Source organism: Pygocentrus nattereri, chromosome 5 (genome assembly GCF_015220715.1).
Source record: "Pygocentrus nattereri isolate fPygNat1 chromosome 5, fPygNat1.pri, whole genome shotgun sequence".
Classification (NCBI taxonomy): domain Eukaryota; kingdom Metazoa; phylum Chordata; class Actinopteri; order Characiformes; family Serrasalmidae; genus Pygocentrus; species Pygocentrus nattereri.
Window position 1 is genome coordinate 20,399,253 of NC_051215.1, and position 21,098 is coordinate 20,420,350.

The window sequence follows — 21,098 nt, forward strand, 5'->3', positions numbered from 1 at the left end:
TTAAAAGAACCGGGTTCTTGCGTAGGGTTTAATGAGGTTTCAGGCTGTTTACTTCATGCACACATTCATGCCTGGTTCCACCCATCAGCACTGCACTCCACACTTCATACAAGGGAGTTTTTGATATCTCGGTGCATTAAATCAGCCACGTTAGTGTGTCTGCTTCAAGCATGACTAAACCAGAATAATCTGTTTATAATTGATAATTGGACGGGTAGCGTCTCTGACATTCAACGATTAATCACAGACCTCAGACTCCTTAAACCCAAGTCACACTGCACCACCTGCTTAAAGCTAAGCAGGGGCAGGTTAACGCATTTGATTTGAGTAGGTATATGAGGCGATAAAGATTTTGAAACTTCACAAAAAAAAAGTAGAAAATGGATATTTCTATAACCAAGCGCAAATAGAAGGAGGAAAAAAGACGAGGATTTAATTTGTTGTGCTTGAAAACTTCCAAAACCGGCTTGGATGAGAGACCTGAAGTGCTTTATCATGTTTTAAAACTGGGAAGCGGTCTGAGCGAGGTGGAGGGGAGCTAATCAGTTTGCAGCCTAATTTCTTTCATCAGGATTTTATTGCTGTCCAAAGAAAAATATGCTTCTCCTATTTTTCTTCAATCTGTTTTTCTGCATCTTTTGAGTGCAGTAGCTATTTTTTACATTGTATGAAAGCCTCAATAATTGAAATTCTCTTAAGTGTCTTGGAATTGATAATTTTATTTATAGAGCACTTTATATATTCGTCACAGCTCAAACTGCTTTAGACATTAAGCTTAACTGTAATAGAAGAATATTAAAATATAAAGCAATGTCACATCAAATTGTGAAATTTTATTGTAAGAGCTGCGTTTTCAGATGTTTATTAAAAGTGAGCTCTGGGCTCAGCTGTCTTATAAAAGCTGAATTTTTATTTTCATAATTTAGAAGCAGAAGAACTGAGTCTACATGTTTTCTGTGTTTTACTGAAGGTGTTTGAAGGTTAGAATCTGCAGATCAGATCATAAACAGACGTTCAGGAGCTTTGTCATGTAGAGCTTTAAAGACCAGCAGCAGAGCTTTAAACTCTCTAACAGATCCAGGCGGTCAGTTCAGAATCTGTAAAGCTATCATTTTCTGTCTCTTTACTCCACAGGTTTTTCTGCGACTGTGGCGCCGGGACGCTGTCGAACCCCTGCACATTAGCTGGCGAGCCAACGCACGACACGGACACGCTGTACGACTCCGCCCCTCCTATAGAGTCCAACACGCTGCAGCACAACTGAGGCAGAGCGCGTCTCGCCGACCTCCACGGACTCTACAGCCTCGGTGCAGTGCTGAAGTTACTCTAGAAATAATTCAATTTCAACTTAAGAAAAAAATGGAAAGCAAACACTTTAAAAATGGGAGAGATTTCAGCTTTCATAATGCAAACTAATGAGGACTTTTGTATTTAAGAGAAAAAAGAACATTCTGCTGTGGATATGGCGCTTCCCCTGCTTTCTTTTCATGCAAATGGTTGAAAAGAGACGGACGGTAATAACAATTTCAGGTGCTGGGACGGCGCAGCAGAGAACCTGTGAGAGGCCTGAGACAGATGACGCCCTCTACAGGAGGAAAAGTGGCAGCAGACTCTGGATGGAGAAAAAAAAAAACTTTGAGCCATAAGAGAGACAGAAAAAAAAGGGTGGAAGCTCTCACTATTTCCTAAGCGCCTGTCTCCAGGAACCCATTGCCACGCTATTGTGTATGTATGGGGGATAAGTTACCCAGCACTTCAGCTTTTTTTTTTTTTTTTTTTTTAAACCCAATATTGGTATTTGATTTGAATCCTTTCTCATGTTTCTCATAGTTTTGTATTTTCAAGCAAAAATCTTAAATGTACTTGAATGTGTTATTTTATTTTATTAAATATTAATTTTGGGGGTTGTTATACCTTTTAGACTTACTGTAATTGTACTCATGTTGCAGGATGTATGTTCTTTCTGTGAAAGAGATTTATCAGGAAAAGAGAGAAATGACAAACACTAACTATTCTCCAGCAATGTCTTATTTTAAATGGTGAAAAAAATTGGTTTTAGAGCAAGTGTTTTCACGAGACTGGAGTGATGTTTGTATGCTTTGTAGATCTTAGACTGTTTAAAAATTTTACCCGTTTAATTTAAATTAAAGTCCGTAGGATCCCTGGCTTGTCCCAAGATCGGCCTTCTGCTTTGAGCTGTTGGCGTTTCCTCATCCAGTAGCTACTGGATGAACGTCTAGATTAGCAGTCTCGTGAAATCACTGCATGTCGCCTTCTCTGAGCGTTTTGGGTGAAAGGGAACGAGAACGTTGCTGGAGAAAACGTAAAGTGGCTTCTTGCTGTGTCAAAGCTCAGAAGTATCTATACAGCTTTTTTTTTTTTCTTTTTGGCTTTTTCATCCAACTGTATTTGGTGACTGTGGGTTCTTATACAGCCTGAATTGTATGCATGTTCCATGACATCTAGACTTAATATATTGTGGAGTACTCAATAACCATTACGTAGATGGTAGTAATTAATCAAAAGGTTTAATTTCCTAGTCAAAGGAAAAAGTGTTCATTTTTAAAAATAAACTTTATTAGATCATGTCAGCAGTGAAAATGTTTTGCAGTAGAACAGAACTCATGGGGAGAGTAACTCGTTTCCCTTACAGGAGGCCGAGTGTCTGAACCAGCTTGGCAATCTGTTCGCCAGTAGCCACGGGATCCTCAGCAAAGGAACAGAGTTTCCTAGAAAGAGAGAAAATATTTTAGAATATTTGGCAGATTAGCTACAACTCTGGTCTTCATCTACCAATGGACCAGAATGACCATGAAAAGACATGTGGACACTTTTGGCCCAGTTTGACTTCCCTGAGCTAAGCGTTTACTCTCATCCAAGAAATGGATCTCTGGAATTGGGAGCCCCAAGTCTGAGCAACTCTGATCCGGCCCAACTGGTCCTGAACACCTGAACCCGCAGATACGGTTTTGCAGAGCTTTACTTTGTTAGCACTTTCTTTCCAGTCCAAGCTCATGCTATTTTACACATCTGGAATACACTTAACAGTATCTATTATAGTGCTGCACTGAAGAGATCAGTCAACAGCACCCCCTGCTGTTTAAATACACAACCAGCAACAGAGAATTCTAATATGCACACTACGGATTAGCATGGTTGAGACGAGCAGTCGTAGAGATGCGAACTGCAGAACCTGTAACATGGGTACCTGAAGGGGAGGCACTTGTAGTGGGTGACTACACCTATGCCTTCCACAGTTACCTGCCTGATCACATTTTGAGGATTTGAACACAAGCATAATGCGAGTTTGATTCTCATTTGTTGTCAAATGTAAATAAGTAACTTCTACAAAACTTTTTAAAAAAAAAAAGGTTTTTCAAGGGTTCTTCAGTAAAGATAACGATTCTATAGAGAACCATAAACACTTTTAAATGTGTAAATGGTTCTCTGCATAGTGAAATGATTCTTCAGATTGATGGAGAACATGTATATGGTTCTATACAGCACCAAAAAAGGTTCCTCTACTGCGAAGTTTGACATCGTGACGATGGCAGAACCCTACTTTTCATTTAATTATGAGTTAAAAAAAGTTTCTTACCTGAAGACCCGCAGGGCCACGGTGCTCCTCTCAAACTCGCGGGCTTTGCGATGACCAGACTGGATGACCTCCTCTGGGATACTGGCCAGGCGGGCAGCGTTGAAGCCATAGCTCTTGGGACAAGCTCCACTGATGAACTTGTAGAGGAAGGTGATGGTCTCCTGGCTGGGGTCCTCGCACTCGTTCTCCACCATGCAGGCCTGAGCAGGTTACAATAAAATTAACTTACAAGGGGTTTCAACCAGACCAGGTGATTTAATTCCTACTGGGCTTTGTCTTCCTAGTAAAATGTCTCTCAGGACAATCAGAGACCAAAGGTAAACTGCTTAAATGTGCCTGACAGTTTATTTAATTCATTTATAGGGAATGAGACCCTAATGCATGGCCATGACTTAGTAACGCGTGGGAACGAGATCGCTGCTTACTAAGTCCTGACCATGCATTAGGATCTTGTTCCAACACCTTACTAAGTCGTGGCCTCCATAATACAGTGCTTTTTTTTTGTACACAGACTAGAGGCTTTGCACATAAACTGTGTGCGCGTTTCCTGGACATGGATTAAGTCTAATAGTGGACTACATTTCCGTGTCAGTGGACAATCACCTCTGGAAATAATTTTTAGTCTAGGCAGTTCGCAGACACCCACTCATTCAGTATTTCCTCTGCAGTCAGGTGTAGACAGAGACCAACCAGACTTGGATGTGTGTTTATATTTCGATTGCCCCTTAAGTGCTCTCACACACTGACACCTGAAGTGAACAAGTAATATCAAGCTGAATGTTTTGAATATTTTGCTCTTTTTCCACCTAAATATTTACAGCTCAATGTGTTTTAAAATATTTGAACTTTACATGGAATCTTCAACGCTTATTTCAGCCTAAAACATTTATAGGGGAGATCTAGGGCTCTACAGCTGATGCAATTTTGAAAAAATAAAATTATTCTTTAAGACTTCTTTTAATGCCACTTTGTAATTTAAGGCCAAAATTGTTATCATTATTTAACTCCGACCCTTATCGCTGTATCTCCACCTTGCCATTTCAGTAGCAGGTAACGTTCGTTTAATACACAGCACGTTAGAATCGCTCTTTGTGATGATGAAATCGTGCAATTTTAAGCATCCAACCTTCGCCAAGTCTTTTTCAGTCTCATTTTTTAAATGATTTGTTCCTGTTAAGAAATCTGTCTTTGCATGCTTTCGAACAGAATTTGCATTATAGTGTGCTTTGTTATCATACCTGAGACATGCAAATTCCTAAAGCCAAGAAATTCTGAAATCTTTTTTTTTTTTTTGTTCTACTTTTTTCCCCAGGGTACATCTTTGTGTGCGTTTCTCTGGTCCCGAGTCTGGGGTGGAACAGATGATCTGATAAGGCTTGACGGAGATAGTTTGTGGGAAAAAAAATTGATTTTTTTTTTTTTTTTTTGCCATTTTCTACACACCTATGTTCAATGCAAAAAACTCTGCTCAGCTGCTTTGCTACTTTGATTAAAATCCTGGGACCATGCAGGTTTTTTTTTTTTTTTTTTTTTTTTTTTAGATGCTATAGCATCACATGAATGCATCTGCCTACGAGTTACGTTTAAAAAAAAAAAAAAAAAAAAAGGTTAAAAGAAATAAATTTTTTAAATTTAATCAACAGCTACCCATGAAAAAAAATCCAAAATGCTACCTGTCGCCACTGGCGATTTTATTTTATTACTCGCACATTAATAATTGTGGACCATTTTAGTCTTGAGCCCGGAAATACCGATGATAAAGGCTCACCATATGACCGAGTTTCACAGCAGGGTCCTGGGCGTGGTCCTCCACCAGTGAGTGGTAGTGCGTGGAGAACAGGGTCCGGCAGCGGATCCTCTCTGACAGCTCCTTCACCACTGCGCTAGCTATAGCTGTGCCATCGTAGGTGGCCGTACCCCTGCCTGGAATCAAAGTCATGCAATGATGCTCAGATCTCTTTTTTTCTCTCCTTCTTTTGGAGTGAATGAGACTATTCGAAGAGAAATGAATTCTTCTTGTAATCTAAATATTACAGTATAACAGAGGTCACAATGTGAATGTTACCCAGTTCATCCAGGAGGACGAGTGAGTGGTTGGTCCCATGAAGGAGGATACTGGCCGTCTCACTGAGCTCCACAAAGAAAGTGCTCTCGCCTAAAGTACATGCAAGAGAAGAAAAACTTTTCACAGGAAGGAAAAAAAGGGGCAGAATGTTTTCAAATGACAAAATATTAAGGAAATCCGGTTATTGGAGTGATGTAGCACAATGTGTTTAAAGGCCTAAACTATCTTTCTATATATGCACACACACAAACCAGACTACATAACCTTATCTAACCTTATCATTAGGACAGGAAGATTCCCCTGATTTACAGTGACATCCAAGAAATTAACTATTCAATGGTAAAGGAAATGCAAAAAACCTGACAGCAGTAGCTCTTCTGTCCCACTGAGGAGACTCACCGGACATGATGCGATCTGAGGCACCAAGACGAGTAAAGACTCTGTCCACAGGAGTGAGCCGCAGGCTTTCAGCAGGTACATAACAGCCTAACTGAGCCAAGATCACCACCAGGCCACACTGCGGTCAACACACACAGAGCTGTACGGTCATATCATGTTAAAAACAGTGCACTGTGACCACACCATGCATCTATCTACATGCATACATACATAAATAAATCAGAATGTTATACACACATACAGTCGCATGCGAAAGTTTTAACAGCGCTTGTCAAATTGTGTTTTGATTTTGAAAACAATAACACTTAAAATTTAAATATGGCATACAGCAAAATTTCACAAATCACACAAGCCACATTTTATATATTTCTTCCATGATGCTCCATTAATTCAGCAAACAAACAGTAATTGTGCACTAAAATGCACAGAAGTGTTTTCCCCGTAGAAGAAACTTATTTTCACTTAGAAAACAAACATCATTTGATGAGTTGTGTTCAGGCTTTTGCACACAGCTGCATGTGTATATAAAGAAGCTGAAGAATACAGAACTGAACTGCAGGTGTTTTGGAATTTAGGGTTCTGAAAAAAAAAAAAAAAACAAACAAACAGAGTTTATTTACATACAGATGAGGCAAACCCACATCCTTCCTAGGTGAAAACAACTGGTGAAGGCACTTTGTACATTTTGCTCGGAATATGTAACAATACACACAAAGAACTGTGGCTACACTCGTTTGCTCCTCAGTATTGATTATACGATGACACAGTTCGTACCCACCTGTCTCATTAGTGTAGATTTGCCTCCCATGTTTGGCCCAGTAACAAGCACACATGAGGCCTGTGCACGCTGGCCATCTTCACCCTCCTCTTCCTCAGTGCCAGGACAACCAATAAAGATATCATTGGGGATGAAGTCGTCACCAAAGAAGGTCTTGGTGACGCAAGGGTGCCGGGACCCTCTGAGGTCCAAAAAAGGTGAAGACCGAGGGCTACTACTCGGGAGAACTATCTCCGGTCTTGCCATCGGCCCATCTCCACTCTGACTGTACCGGGACAAACTCAGCAACACATCTGCAATACAGACAGCAAACAATTACTACTGAACTAAGTTCTTGGAAAGTTCTTAGTTCTTGAAACAAGAACAGCTCACTGGTATACCTTAAGAATTTCAAGAGATATACTGAATGAACAAACATCAACCATATTAGTTAATTTGTTTCAGATTTACAAAAGGATGCAAGATAATCTACTTAATAATCCTACTTATTTCTAGCTTCCTATAAATACCAGTCCTTCACTCCTCCTACGTGTTGAATTTCACACCCCACCTCCTCCCCTTTCTCCTCAACCTTGTCCAACACCTGCATATGTCTTTAATGGGGGTCTGCTTTCTCGTGACCCGCAGAAGCCGTAAAGAACTCTAGCTCAAAATTCCTGAGTTCCCCTCAGAGTTCCCCTCCTTTCATTATGTCACTTACCAAGCATTCGCAAACAGGTCATAAGTCCAGTTCTAAATTAACTGGTCAAAATGTCACAGCTATACTGGCTCGTAATGAGGTCTGCTCTAAAGGCAAAATTGGATTAAAATTGGTGTGGATCTACAATCACAATGTGACTAAATAGCCATGATGACGTTGGCCTTCATTCACCAGCCGTTAAGAAGAAATATCTTCTTAAAACCCACTTATGCAGTTTTCAGGAAAATTCTGACACTCACCAGTGTTCTCTTATTTGGGGTTTGTTCTTAGGTAGGAACAGAATCTATACACACTCAGGACCACAAACAGTTCTGCGCATTAAGAACACATCATGAATCTGATGTAGACTTTTTCTTAGGATCTTTCTGGAGAACACACTTAAGAACAAACTTAGGAAGATACTGGGTAATGAGGCCTAATAACCATCTTACCGAGCACAGCCATGCACTCCACGGCAGTCTGCCAGTCTCTGTAGTTTTTATCGAAGTTGTAGAACAGCCTCCTCATGCAGTCTTTCAACGCTGCATCCCTCTTTTCCTCCCAGCTCTGCAACTCTGAGAACAAACGCTCAATCTCTTTTGTTGAGTACCTCTTCCAGCCCTTCTTTGTGGACCTCACCTCATACTCCTCTGGAATGTTCCTTTCAGAAACACTGTCTGGAACTTCCATCTGATAGCGATTTCTTCCAGTTCCCCAATAGGAGAGAGTTTTGCAGCCAAGTCTTTTCTTCTGTCGATCTAGGTAGTCTTGCAAACCTCTCTCGCAGTCCTTGATTCCACTCAGGGCTTGATCGTACTCTGGGTCAAAGCCCGCCTTGGGCGTGATCACTCCTGTGGTACGAGCTTTTTGATGGTCAAAAGCAGCGTCCCAGCGGTTCAGCTCCGGTGTCAGGTCAGGAAACAGTCCATCCTCACTCTTTGTCTTCATAACCACCACCTGCTTCAGCAGTTTAGACTGAAATCTGTCTGAAATGGATTCCATGAGCGACACTATTTCCCGCAAGGCCTTAAACCCCTCCAGTGCCGAAAGGAAGTCAGCAATCTTGCGTTTGCTGTAGACCATCTCCTCATACAGAATGGCTCTGCTGTCTGGATGGTCTTGTCCTTTCAAAGGAGTACCCATACTGTGGATCTTGCTGAGGAGCCTTTCAAGATCTGGAAGCTTCTTCAGGAGTTCTGTAGCTTCAAGGGCTTGCGCTGGGGCACCCATTAGGTCTTCAAGAGCATTTAATCTATCGTTAATGGAAATGGGATTGCAGAGGGGAGCACAGAGCCATTGTTTTAGAAGCCTTTTGCCAAATGGAGTACAGCAGGTATCCAAGTGCTCGAGCAGAGTACCTTCGAGGCCTCCACTAGAACCATTCTGAAGGATTTCAAGGTTGGCAAGTGTCACTCCATCCAGAACCATGCGTTGATGAGTCTGGGCGAAGAAACTTGATGCACTCTCCGACTGCTCCATTTCCACATCCACTGGAATGTACTCTTCAAAATTGGCCATGGAAAGGATTTCCTGGTCCACCAAACACTTTTTAAGATAGAATATGCAACCACCCAGTGCAGAAAGAGCAAGTTCATAACCCTCTTTAGGAGTGAGACCCAGTGAGTCGCTCTCAGAAGTCATTGTTTTTAGAGCACTCGGAAGAGCCGATTCCTCTACATTGCCACCTGCTTCCTGGCTTTCTTTGAAGTAGTCTTCTTCTGCCAAAGTCTTCAAGGTCTTTTGAGCATCCCAGAATTGTGAACCAGCATTGAGACCCTCCTGCATAAGTGAGGACAAAGCAGCCTTGAAGATCTTCCGTGTCTCAGCTGACAAGTTGCCTCTCTCAAACAGCACCTGGGCTGGCACGTAATGTGCAACCAGAGTACGTAGACGAGAACAGTGGCGGTCATCTTGGAACTGACCTACATGGAAGCGACCCACTGAGGTGTCAATGAAACAGACTCCATAGATGTGGCCGTGGCCTGCACTTTCCTCCTCATTTTTCTCTTTCACAGACAGTAGGTACTTGCTTTGGGCCTCAGAAGGGGCACCATCAAGCACACTGTATGTCTGCGTGCCCCTCGTAATCACTCTGCAAACCTCTCGCCGAACAACTCTGTCAAATTTGGTGGGACGTGCCATGGTCTTGCATCTCGCTTCCATCATTTCAGGGGTCTCTGTCTGTTCCACACGGGCCACCTTGTAACCTTTTTGCACAAGCACATCAGAGAAACGGCTGAAGCCTATCTCAGGGAATCCAGAATGTGCCCAAGTGCCTTTCATGAAGGTAAGCCCCAACTCGTTGACGCCGATCACAGCATCCATGTGATAGAGCTCATAGAATTTGCCCACCTTATAGAAAAGAACAGCATCAAACATCTCCGACTTAAGCTGCCACCAGCGGCGCATACCAGGCGTAACCCTGTTAAGGAAGTCCTCAGGCACAAATAGGGTGGTGGGATCGTAGTCCTCATCAGACTGCCGCCTCCTCCGAGCATCCTTCCTCTTGCCATCCTGCAGCCAGTCCAGTTTTTCATGGTCCCACACTCCATGCCCTTCCACACCTCCTGCCCCACCACTTCCCTGACTCTCAAAGCTGTCCGGAGCGGAAAATGCTGACAGGCGTGACTTTGTGTCAGCTGCAAGAGACGGAAGGCTCGCGGGAGCTCTTTTGAGGATCTCTGAGGGTACAGGTTTGTTCTTTGCTTTGGCTGGCTTCTCTGACACACGTTTCCGTTTTGCAGGTTTCACAGGGCTGTCTGGTTCAGATTCAGGCGTACTCTCTTTTTCCTCCTCCTCTACACCACTGCTGTCGCCATCTTCATCGTCCTCATCACTGCTGCCTCCTGCTTGATCAGGCTTGAACTCTTCGTCTGAGCCATCACTGTCAGACGCCACCACAATGCGCCGGCGTTTAGGCTTCTGACCGTTCTCTGCTGAGGTACGTGATGAGCGTCTGTTTGGCTTCACCTTCTCAGGCTCTTCTCCTGACATCTCTTCATCAGACAGCGTTGACCTTTCAACCTACAGTAAATGTGATGTTTTATACAAAACAATAGTAAATGGTAAAGCAGCATGGTATAACACTATTACAGGAGACTGATTAACAGTAACGTTTGGCTGTAGGGTTGCTACAATTTACCAAAAACGCCAATACTTGTATGTTTGCGTATTCATGGTGGATTCTGACAATCTTACTCAATTACTGAAAATCAAAACAAACAAAAGCTGTATTTTTAGTCAGAAACTTGACGAGTGACTATACTTTCCATGAATTGTAGTTAATGTAGAACATTAACCTGTAACAAAGGTCTCTTTGTTACAACACAAGAATCGTTAAAATTAACTGATGCATTGATTAAAACACACAAAATAATAATAATAATAATAATAATAATAATAATAATAATAATAATAATAATAAATATATATATATATATATATATATATATATCCTTCTTGCCCTCCTTCCCTTCTCTACCCCGCTATTACCCTTTGGCCTCCTTTAAGGCCTGCCTATGTTTGTTCTATGCACCTCATTATTTGTAAGTCGTTTTGGATAAAAGCGTCTGCTAAATGTAATGTAATACATCACACATAACATTATAACCTTGTTTCTACGCTCATTGTCCATTTCATTAGCTCCACTTACTATACAGGTGCACTTTGTAGTTCTACAGTTACACACTGTAGACCATCTGTTTTTCTGATACTTTGTTAGCCCTTTTACCCTGTTCTTCAATGGTCAGTACCCCCATGGACCCTTCACAGAGCAGGTACTATTTGGCTGGTGGATCATTCACAGCACTGCAGTAACACTGACGTGGTGGTAGAGTGTTGGTGTGTTTTGTGCTGGTGCGAGCATATATATAAACTTTTTTTTTTTACTTTTTTTTTTTTAATTTGACAGTTATGTTGTTTTCGTAGGTCAAGATTTCAACCACTACCCCTTGTAACACTCAAAAATAAGCGGTAGGGGTAAAAAGAAGAAATGGAACTGAATCATCTCAGAAAAAACATTCACATATTTTTGCATTAATATGCTTACTGAATCACGTGACTGCTCTGCTGAAATGGCAGTAATATGGCACCACTTATAGTAGTATACAAAGTTCTAACCTAAAAGCTTTAAAGCTGCATAAAATCACTGGTATAGCATTACACCACCAATAACCATTTAGCTAGCAATGGAGCAATATAAATGTGCTCGATAACTCATTTTCTGTCATCAGCTCCCGGTTTATCTTTATCCGTTCCTCCTTACCTCCATCTCTTCCTCATTCTCCTCTTCCTCGTCTGAGGCGTCCATGCAGACCTGCATCTTCAGTCTCTGCTCAGGACTGTCCTGCAGCACCTGGTCTGCCAGTTCCATTGCTCTACGGATCACAGGTTTGCCGCTGAAGAACACACCACCCGTTTTGGCATCACTGCTGTCTGAACCTGTGAGTTACACCCAAAAAGCACATGTTAAGACTGTAAAACTGTACTGAAGTCTTAAACACAGAACCTGTAATAACTCAACTCACCTTTGTATTCCCGAACGTACTGAGTCCTCACCCAGCCTCTTGTTGGCGGCTCATCAAAGAAATGTACGTGCATTCTCTGATCTCGACCTTTACCCCTCATCTGCTGTCCATTCAGGGGATGGGGCACGACCATACAGGGCCACCATGGGTGTCCTTCTAGCTTTGCCCACACCAGATCACCCGCATGAAAAGGAAATGAAGAGCTGAAAGAAGAAAGAGACCCTGACTGAGCACTTTTTCAGGAAACACCACAATTTCCTCTCTCTCTTCTTATTAAATATTATGATTTTATCTGATATTAGTGAGTCTATAACACACTAAATTGCAAAATCCCACATTTAAACAGAAAGGTTTTTAACTGTAGCATGAGTTCAGGCTATAGTATCCCTTTACAGGATATAGATATATCTAAATATACACCGATCAGGCGTAACATCATGACCACCTCCTTGTTTCTACGCTCCTTGTCCACTTTATCAGCTCCACTTACTCTATAGGTGCACTTTGTAGGTACTATTTGGGTGGTGGATCATTCTCCGCACTGCAGTAACACTGACATGGCAGTGTATCAACCTAACCCCTTGGAACAGAATTACAAGGGGTAGTGGTTGAAAAAAGCATAACTGTCAAAGAAAAACAAAAAAAAACAAACAAAAAAACAACATTTATTTCATTAACAGTGGATATGGAGTGGTGGATCATTCTCAGCACTGCAGTAACACTGATGTGGTGGTGTGTTGTGCTGGTGTGAGTGGATCAGACACAGCAATGGTGCTGGAGTTTTTAAACACCTCAGTGTCATTGCTGGACTGAGAATAGTCCGCCAACGAAAAATATCCAGTCGACAGCATCCTGTGGGCAGCGTGCTATGACCACTAATGAAGGACTAGAGGAATCGTCTCTGACTTTACATCTACAAGGTGGACCGACAAAGTAGGCGAGTCTAATAGAGTGGACAGTGAGTGGACACAATGTTTAAAAACTCCAGCAGCACTGCTGTGTCTGACCCATTTGCACCAGCACAACACACTAACAACACACCACCACCACGTCAGTGTTACTGCAGTGCTGAGAATGCTCCACCACCCAAATAGTACCTGCTCTGTGAGGGTCCATTGGGGTCCTGACCACCGAAGAACAGGGTAACAAAGTATTAGAGAAACAGATGGACTACAGTCTGTAACTGTAGAACTATAAGGTGCACCTATATAGTAAGTGTAGCTGATAAAATGGACAATGAGAGTAGAAACAAGGAGGTGGTCAGAATGTTATGCCTGATCGGTGTAAACACCCTGCTGCCAATTTGTCTCCCGAATTCTCTGCCACAAAACACCTGATACCTCATAAAAGGTGCTAAAAATAACCTGATCGGTTGACCAGGTGTTTTACAATGAACATAGTTGAAAAAGTGGGCTCACTGGTTATAATGGAGTAACAATACATTATTATTAGCATTGGAATTTGTGCATCTTTTGTGTGTTTGTTGTGATTTTTCAATCACTAAACATGATCAAAAAAATATTACATCTTAAATATTAACATGCAAGTTTAATGTGCTCCACAAAACAGCAGGGGTTTCAGTAGGGGGCAGACTCAAATTCTGGATATTACTTTATTTTTCCCCCCACCACAAGTCATCGTATGAGACCGTGTAGACTGTCCTATATACATATCGCTGCTGTCATATCAAAACCTTGTCTCCCAAAATTGTAACTTTACAGGACAAGGAAAAAACATGCTCTACTTTTAATAGAGGTCAATGGAACCAGACGTCTTTCCAGGTAGTTTTAGGTAATTTCTTTTGGTCCAATCATCATGAAATCTACACACAATATATAGGACTATGGGTATTTTAATATTATGTCTGAAAAATGACAAAAATGAAGGTTTTGTTCTGACAGCAGTGATATGGTCTTCCCTCAGGGTCATCGCCACAACCTAAACCCTCACTTTCACTTTAAAAAAAGCCTTTGTCAGAATTCAGTTATGATTATACTAATTTTGGATATCCACATCTTCAAACAGCACCTCCCACCAGGATCCTCATCATTATTCATTTTGGACAAAGTGCCTAGCATCTGTGACACAACCGTATGTAGGCCATAAGAGTCACGCAGAGCTTCTAAACGGATCATTTAGCTCAGCTTACATAATAAAAGTCCTAGTGTAAGATGATCCAAAGCATCCCTCCCCTTCCATGTGCTCAACTCCCGCCAGGAAAACTCACAGAATGGCGATAACGTCTAAGATCTCCGTCCAAAACCACATAACACCACAGTACATCATGTCAACATTAATTAATGTGCATTTATTAGAGGTTGCGCTGGTTATGTAAAGTACAGCTAGTATATTTGCACGTCTTTGTAAAAGTTTTTTTGAATGCAGCCTTAAGGTTGGCGCATTTTTAACACTTTTGTAAGTCGGAGCTGCTGTTGATTTCTCATTCACCAGCTTACTGGTTCAAATTCTGCCGTTCCACCTTAAAAAGGTGCGGCAGATACATTATAACTGCAGCACTATATAAGGTGGAACGGGAAAAATGGAACCAATAAGCTGGCGAAAGACAAACGGACTTCAGCTTCGTCTTTTCAAGCGTTTTAAACAAATACAGAGTTAACCACTTCGATATGGGCGGGACGTGGGAAGTTACGAAGACACTCGTACCAAAATAAAACTAATCTTAGCTGCTTAGTTAAGCTAATCTACCTCAGTTGCTACAACGGTTAGCTTAGCGAAGGTGAGCTACAATCCGGCTATTCGACTAACTCGGTTGTAAACAAGCTTTAAGCCCTGAAAGTACCTCAGCTTAGGAGTCACGGCCTTTTCTCCGAACAGTTTGGCATGTCCAGCTTTAGCCGAGGTCTTGTCGGGTTTTGTGGTGTTCTTCCTGCCGTTGTTCTGGGCTGCGTGTTTAGCCTCCTCCTTCGGGGACGTGTTGGATTTGGAGACCGAAGACGGCAAATCTGCCTCGGCCGGAGACGGATTAGGCTTGGCCTTGGCCACGGGAGGCGGAGATTTAGTAAAGAAGTTGAAAATGGAGCTTTGTTTCGCCATGACTCGTCAAAGTAAAGCGGTTTTACGTCTCAAATTAGGCGCCGAGAGTCTCCATCAACGCTGGGCTCGGAGCAGCTCTGCGGACAGACCCGTCTTCGCGGGAAAATCCACTGCGCGTGGTGAAAGGGCAAGGAGCGCGAGGCGTAGTCTCGCGCGGGGCCAATAGGAATTCGCGCGCGCGGCGCTCGAGGATGTCTTTCCCGCCCTCACTGTTTATAACTACATGAATACAGTAACGTGTTATATGAATACAAAAACATAATTTACAGCTCCTGTTTATGTTTTGGACGCTGGCTTTATGTTTGTGTGCATTTTTAACACATCAGCCTAACTTTTGTGAGTCGGAGCTGTTGTTGGCTTCACATTCGCCATCTTACACATTCGAATTTTCCCGTTCCACCTTAAATGGTGCAGCAGGCATATTGTAACTGCAGCACTATTTAAAGTAGAGCGGGAAAACTCGAACCTATAAGTTGGCGAAGGAGACTTCAGCTTCGTCTTTTCAAGCGTTTTAAAAAAATCAGAGGTCCAGCTCAATACGGACGTGGTGTGGTAAGTTATAGACAATTGTACCAAAATAAAACTGACCGCCTAGTTAGTAACGTTAACTTAGCTTAACAATAACAGCTTCAGCGGTGTTGTGAGGTAAAATAGTCCCCAAAGACGATTTTCTATTATTTTCTCATCATCAACATTCCATATAAACTCAGGACACTCGTGTAGGTTCACTGGTGGTTCTGGATGGTAAATAAAACTAGATGTGCATTTCCTAAAGGAACTGCAAGAGTGCTTTAAAAGAGCTGCAAGTGCGTGTGTGTTTGTGTGAGTTTCTGTGTAGGTGAACACCTCCTTAGGTATGTGTCTGTGTGTGTCTGTGTGGTGTGTGTGTGAGAGGGAGAGATGTATGTGTTTGAGGGGGGAGGCGGGGAGAGTCATTCAAATGAACTGTCACTCTTATTATGCAGCTCTTAGTGGAGAAGCCTTGTTTGAGTCCGATTTGCTGAACAAACAAACAGTCATAGATCAGGAAATGTTTACTCTATCACTTAACTGGATAGATGGTGTGAGATAAGACCCCTTGAGGATTATTTTGGTGTAATGTTGTGTGTATTGAGCAGAAGATGTCTGAATTTTGTTAGTTAAACACATTTTTGAAGTTAAACACAGAAAATGGGAGTGAATGAGGCAGCTTTCTGTGCCTATTGCCAAACAAATGCTCATAACTCTAAAGCTAACTGATGAAATGATGAGATTTTTTTAGGTTTCAGAAAGGACAAGTTTCTCTTCCGTTTAAAACTGAAATGGAGTTTCTAGGTTTTTAAAGGATTTTAAAGCAGATTCCCTGCGTGACAGCTGTGTCTGAGAGACTGAGTGGCCTGCTGTGACATCATCAATGTCAGTTAGAATTTGAAGTTCTGAACATTCCGCCATTCATTCTTATTGAAGGTTTTAAAATTTTTAATCCGATCGTCTTCAAAAATACAAAGCACAAGTCACAGAGCCAAGACCTTCGAAACGTATTTTTTGAGCAGAGTCTGTACATTAAGCGGTTCGGGCTGTATTAATCGCAGAATAGTGTGGAAGAAGAATAAGAAGAATTATGAGAGTTAACAATAGAGTGCTTTTTCAAGCACTCTAATGTATATATCTGTGTTGTAGTCATGGCGACGACTGGTTCCTATCACCAGCACTGTAAAGTTAGGCAGCTTAAACAGTGAACATTCCACACTTTATATCTGTATAATTTAGTGTGTGAGGTGTAAACAGAGAGATTCAGAGCGGTTTGGTGTGAAATGGTTCAGATGTCTTTACAGTGGTGGTGATGGGAAGCAGGGGTCGCCATGACTACAGCACAGATACAGACATTTTATTTACCATCCAGAACCACCAGAGAACCTACATGAGTCTTCTGAGTTTTTATGGAATGTTGATGATTGAAAATAGTGGAAAATCTGGAATAATAAGCTTTCTTTGGGGACTATTTTGCTTCACAGCGCCCTTCTTTACAAAAAATTCCTGTAGGAATTTGAACCATCATGAAGGTATCCTGCAGGAACTGTGCAAGCTTTAGAAATTCCTGCAGGCGTATCTGTACCTGCAGGCATTTCTAATGCTTGCACAATCCCTGTAATAATACTAAACAACATTAAATATTAATCACCTTGAAATATTTTCAAACAGGATTACTTGTTGATAAACACAAAAAATGTTTGTTTTGCTTGAACACGGTGAAACAGCGAATCCATTAATGTATTCAAACAACTGAATTAAATATCAAAATATATTACTTACTCTGACTCCAATTTACTCCAGAAAAATTCCTTCGAAAACTTGACCACTAATTAGTTTCCTGCAGATTTTTTGAAAGTGACCTGCAGGAAATTGTGAAGGAAGATCCATGGGTTTCCATGACAGTTGTCCAACAGGATTACTTCAGGAGTCCCCCAGGAAAGTGGCTAGATACAGGGGCTTCAATATGGGGCAGTTGTGGGCTGGAGGTCAGGTTGCCGGTTTGATCACCACAGCTGACAGTACGTGACTGAGGTGCCTTTGAGCAAGACACCTAATCCCCAACTTCTCCCCAGGTGCTCTGGACAGGGCTGGCCACTGCTCTGGGCAAGTGTGCTCACTCCCTAGTGCATGTTCACTAGTGTGTATGTGGTGTTTCACTGCACAAATGGGTTAAATGCAGAGGTTCTGAATTCAATTCGGATAGATCCTGCATGTATCCCTCCACCATGAATGGATTTTAAGACCAAAAATCTCAAAATGGTTATAAAACAGCATCTCAGTCATCATAACTGTTTCATGTTGGAACTTTCTGTGAGGGAGCTTTTAGAGGTGGACTTCTGGTTCTAGGTATCACCCAGATAAGTATGTGTTACAAGCATCAAAGTACAAATTAATTATTTTTGAGTAACATGATGGTAAGTTCCAAGACAATCTAGCTAAATTACACTGAAATGCCAAACAGGAAGCATGTGGTACAAACTCAATAATACTGTGTAATTATCTTGGGAATTATTTTGTGTAATTATTTTTGGGGTAATTATTTCTATGTATTTAAAGTAATTGAGGATGAGTTTTATACAGTATGTATGTTCCTGTTTATTATCAATAAACTAAACTGAATCTGGGCTGTAAAAACAGCGATTGATACAGTGGTTTTACTGCATTCTTACCATTTATTTTTAATGTGCACTTTGTAATGTGCTGTGTTTATATTTTGTGCCATCATTCAATGCAGTGACATTTCATACAATGACAGATGCTGGATTTTGAACTTTATGCCGGTAACAATCTGGATGGCCCTTTTCTTCTTTGGGCCAGAGAACACAGCGTGCATTATTTTCATAAACACTCTGAAAGGCTGACTCGACAGACCACAGCGCACATTTCCACTGAGCATCAGTCCATTTCAGATGAGCTCGAGCCCAGAGATGTTTCTGGAGGTTGTTCATATGTGATTTCCACTGCACAGAGTTCAGTTTTAACCTGACAGACGTTTTCCAAAGTATTCCTGAGCCCATGTGTTTATATTAATTACAGAAGCACGTTGGTTTTTAATGCAGGGGTTGAAGGTCATGGGTATTTAACATTGGTTTTGGCACTTTTTTGTCACTAAACAAACAGTAAGATACACGCCGCATTGATGTATTCATGATGTTATTTACACTGGCCATTTATTGATAATCATAGTAAGTAATTAGGCAGAATTCATGTGGCCACTTTTTCATGATAACTGAGGTTCATAAAGAGGAAACAGCTTGCAGGTGTGCCTAGTCAAGTTTTTATAAATCTATTTATTTTTGTGTACATCATTGTCATATTTCTGTATGCATGAGCGATTTCACTCTGAATTTCACTGAATTTCCTGCAAAGTTTTATGAGGCCCTAGATGTTGAGAAGGACACTTGTAGCAAGTGGGATGTGCTACTATATGTAATCCCCCTCCAAAGAAGATTCTGAAGACCCTAAATGAAATTTTCTAGCTGCTGTTTGTCCTGCACCAGCAGAGGTCAAAGTAAAAACAGCCAAGTGGGACTCCATATATTTTACACATTTTTGCATAAAAATAGCGATCAGTCAAATAAGGTTTGAACAAAGAGAGCTGTTCCTGTGATGGTGTGTACGCAAGTTTGAACCACAACTTTCTCCAAAATCTTAGATATGAAGGGAAGATTTGGTTGAAGATGAGGTTTTGTTCCAACAGCAGCAATTATTTATGGAAACATATCTTTGAGTAAACTTATTGGAATTAGATCTAGTATACAAGGAGGTTTTAAGGAGAAAACTGTTTGTGTTGAGTCAAGTGGTCATTATTTTCATTTATCAATTTAACCTCCTGAAGTCCATGAACTTGTCCGCACACAATGTTCAGTGTTTCTATATCCATGTCTGTGTCTTTGTGATTATCCAGCTCAGAAATCCAGTTCAAACCCTTCACATCTGGAGTTATGAGCCTAGGAAGAGGGGCTGAGATACATGTCTCACTGTGTAGAACTGATAGATTCATGTGTCCATCTACATTCTGTGTGAAACTGACTGACGGACACTTAGGAGATCACTAAGGACTGACCGTCACACTTCTTCATTCAGTCCAATTTGAAAACCACAGATGAAGATACCAGAGCAATCTGATATGAAACCTATGAATATCATGTTGCATAAAGAGCCTGTAAAGAAGAATTGAAGAAACTATGCCCAAACTGAGAAAATGCTCTTAGATCCCAGAGGGTTAACGTATAATAGGAGTTAATGTGGAAAATTTTTTTTCGACCATTTCTTTTGATCTGTTCACTGTTAGATCTTCACATAATGTGAAACACAGCTGATGTTTACAAATTATGTATGGAGGTCAAATAAATGGAGATAGAAGGTTTTGTCCTGACAGCAGCAATTATTAATGGTAACATTCCTTTGAGTAAACGTGTTGGAATTGGGCCTATTCTTTAAGGAAGAAATGCCAGATTGTTTGTGTCAAGTGGTCTTTGTTGTGATTCATCAATTTAACTTGTACATATTGAACAGAAATGTCATCCTTCCTCAGTTGTCATTAGAGCTACTGCGTTAGCGAGATCTGCACCATCAACTAGAGTTCCAGAAAAACATCTTTGTCCAAAATGTTCATGAATATATGGTGGCAGAAATTCTTATCACAGCTAGCACAAAAGTTACTAAGCTCTGAGAGCTTTCAGAGGACAAAGGACTTTCTATACACAGTGATTTCAAATATGTGACACCTGCCAAGCTAACTACAGGAAAAGTCAATACTCAGGCAGGGAATGGCCTTGAATGGGACTTTTCCCGGACAGCCATAACGTAAAAAATGGGCCACTTACTAGTATTGATGCTGTACCACTGACAGCACAGTAGCCACATCACCAGTCACCTGTTACTATTGTTGGCTCACAATACACACCACAGCTCAAACATCGTCAACCAGCAAGTTTACTGGCAATGTGGCCTTGCGAATAATTTGTAAAGGAACAGGGATGTGTAAAGCAGTACAAACCAATGATTTCAGCTGTTCTTAGTAGTTTTGATGCTGGCAGTGTGCACACAGGGTAAGGAGGTAAAGCCTCATTTTTTCCCTATAGGATCTCATACACACACACACACACATACACACACACACACACACACACACACACACACACACACATATATATAGCAGTTATTGGATCAAAGCTCAAACCTTGCTGCCTAAACCCTGCATGGAGGGGCTCAGCCAATGAGACGTGGACACTGTGTAGGTAGGTCAGTATATGTGTGTCAGTTGTGGACCAGGTTATGCCACAGTGTGGGGACCGAAACCTGTTCACACACTCATGTTGTGGGGACCTTTCTCCATTGATTCATGTAAATCTTTAAATTTTAAGGTGAAGGTTAGGGATAGACTTACAATAGTTCTGGTTAATGTTTGGGTAAGTTTCCAGGAAATGAATGGAAGTCTATGTAATGGCCCCGCCCGCAATTCACAAAAACAAGGTTGTGTC

The 21,098-nt window shown here is 41.4% G+C and overlaps 2 protein-coding genes across 3 annotated transcripts in view; one reads left to right on the forward strand and one right to left on the reverse strand.

Annotated features, from left to right (window-relative positions):
* Positions 1 to 2,586, forward strand: part of fbxo11a (F-box protein 11a) — a 36,886-nt gene extending 34,300 nt beyond the window's left edge. Inside the window, exon 22 of the mRNA XM_017685615.2 lies at positions 1,135 to 2,586. Coding sequence (XP_017541104.1) covers positions 1,135 to 1,264 — 130 coding nt within the window. The 3' untranslated portion in view covers positions 1,265 to 2,586. The remainder of the gene's footprint in view (positions 1 to 1,134) is intronic.
* Positions 2,556 to 15,229, reverse strand: msh6 (mutS homolog 6 (E. coli)). Of its 2 annotated transcripts, XM_017685614.2 has the most exons (10): positions 14,846 to 15,227; positions 12,046 to 12,248; positions 11,784 to 11,959; positions 7,972 to 10,543; positions 6,841 to 7,133; positions 6,063 to 6,180; positions 5,664 to 5,753; positions 5,367 to 5,521; positions 3,599 to 3,798; positions 2,556 to 2,729 (listed from the first exon to the last, which is right to left on the reverse strand). In XM_017685614.2, exons 1-10 carry the CDS (start codon positions 15,097 to 15,099, stop codon positions 2,648 to 2,650), a joined length of 4,143 nt encoding a protein of 1,380 aa, XP_017541103.1. In that variant the 5' UTR covers positions 15,100 to 15,227; the 3' UTR covers positions 2,556 to 2,647. The 2 variants fall into 2 exon arrangements, with proteins under 2 accessions (XP_017541103.1, XP_037394406.1); XM_037538509.1 differs by lacking the exons at positions 2,556 to 2,729; positions 3,599 to 3,798; positions 5,367 to 5,521; positions 5,664 to 5,753; positions 6,063 to 6,180 and adding an exon at positions 6,227 to 6,641 and having other exon boundaries at positions 14,846 to 15,229.
* Between the last annotated feature and the right edge of the window lie 5,869 nt (positions 15,230 to 21,098).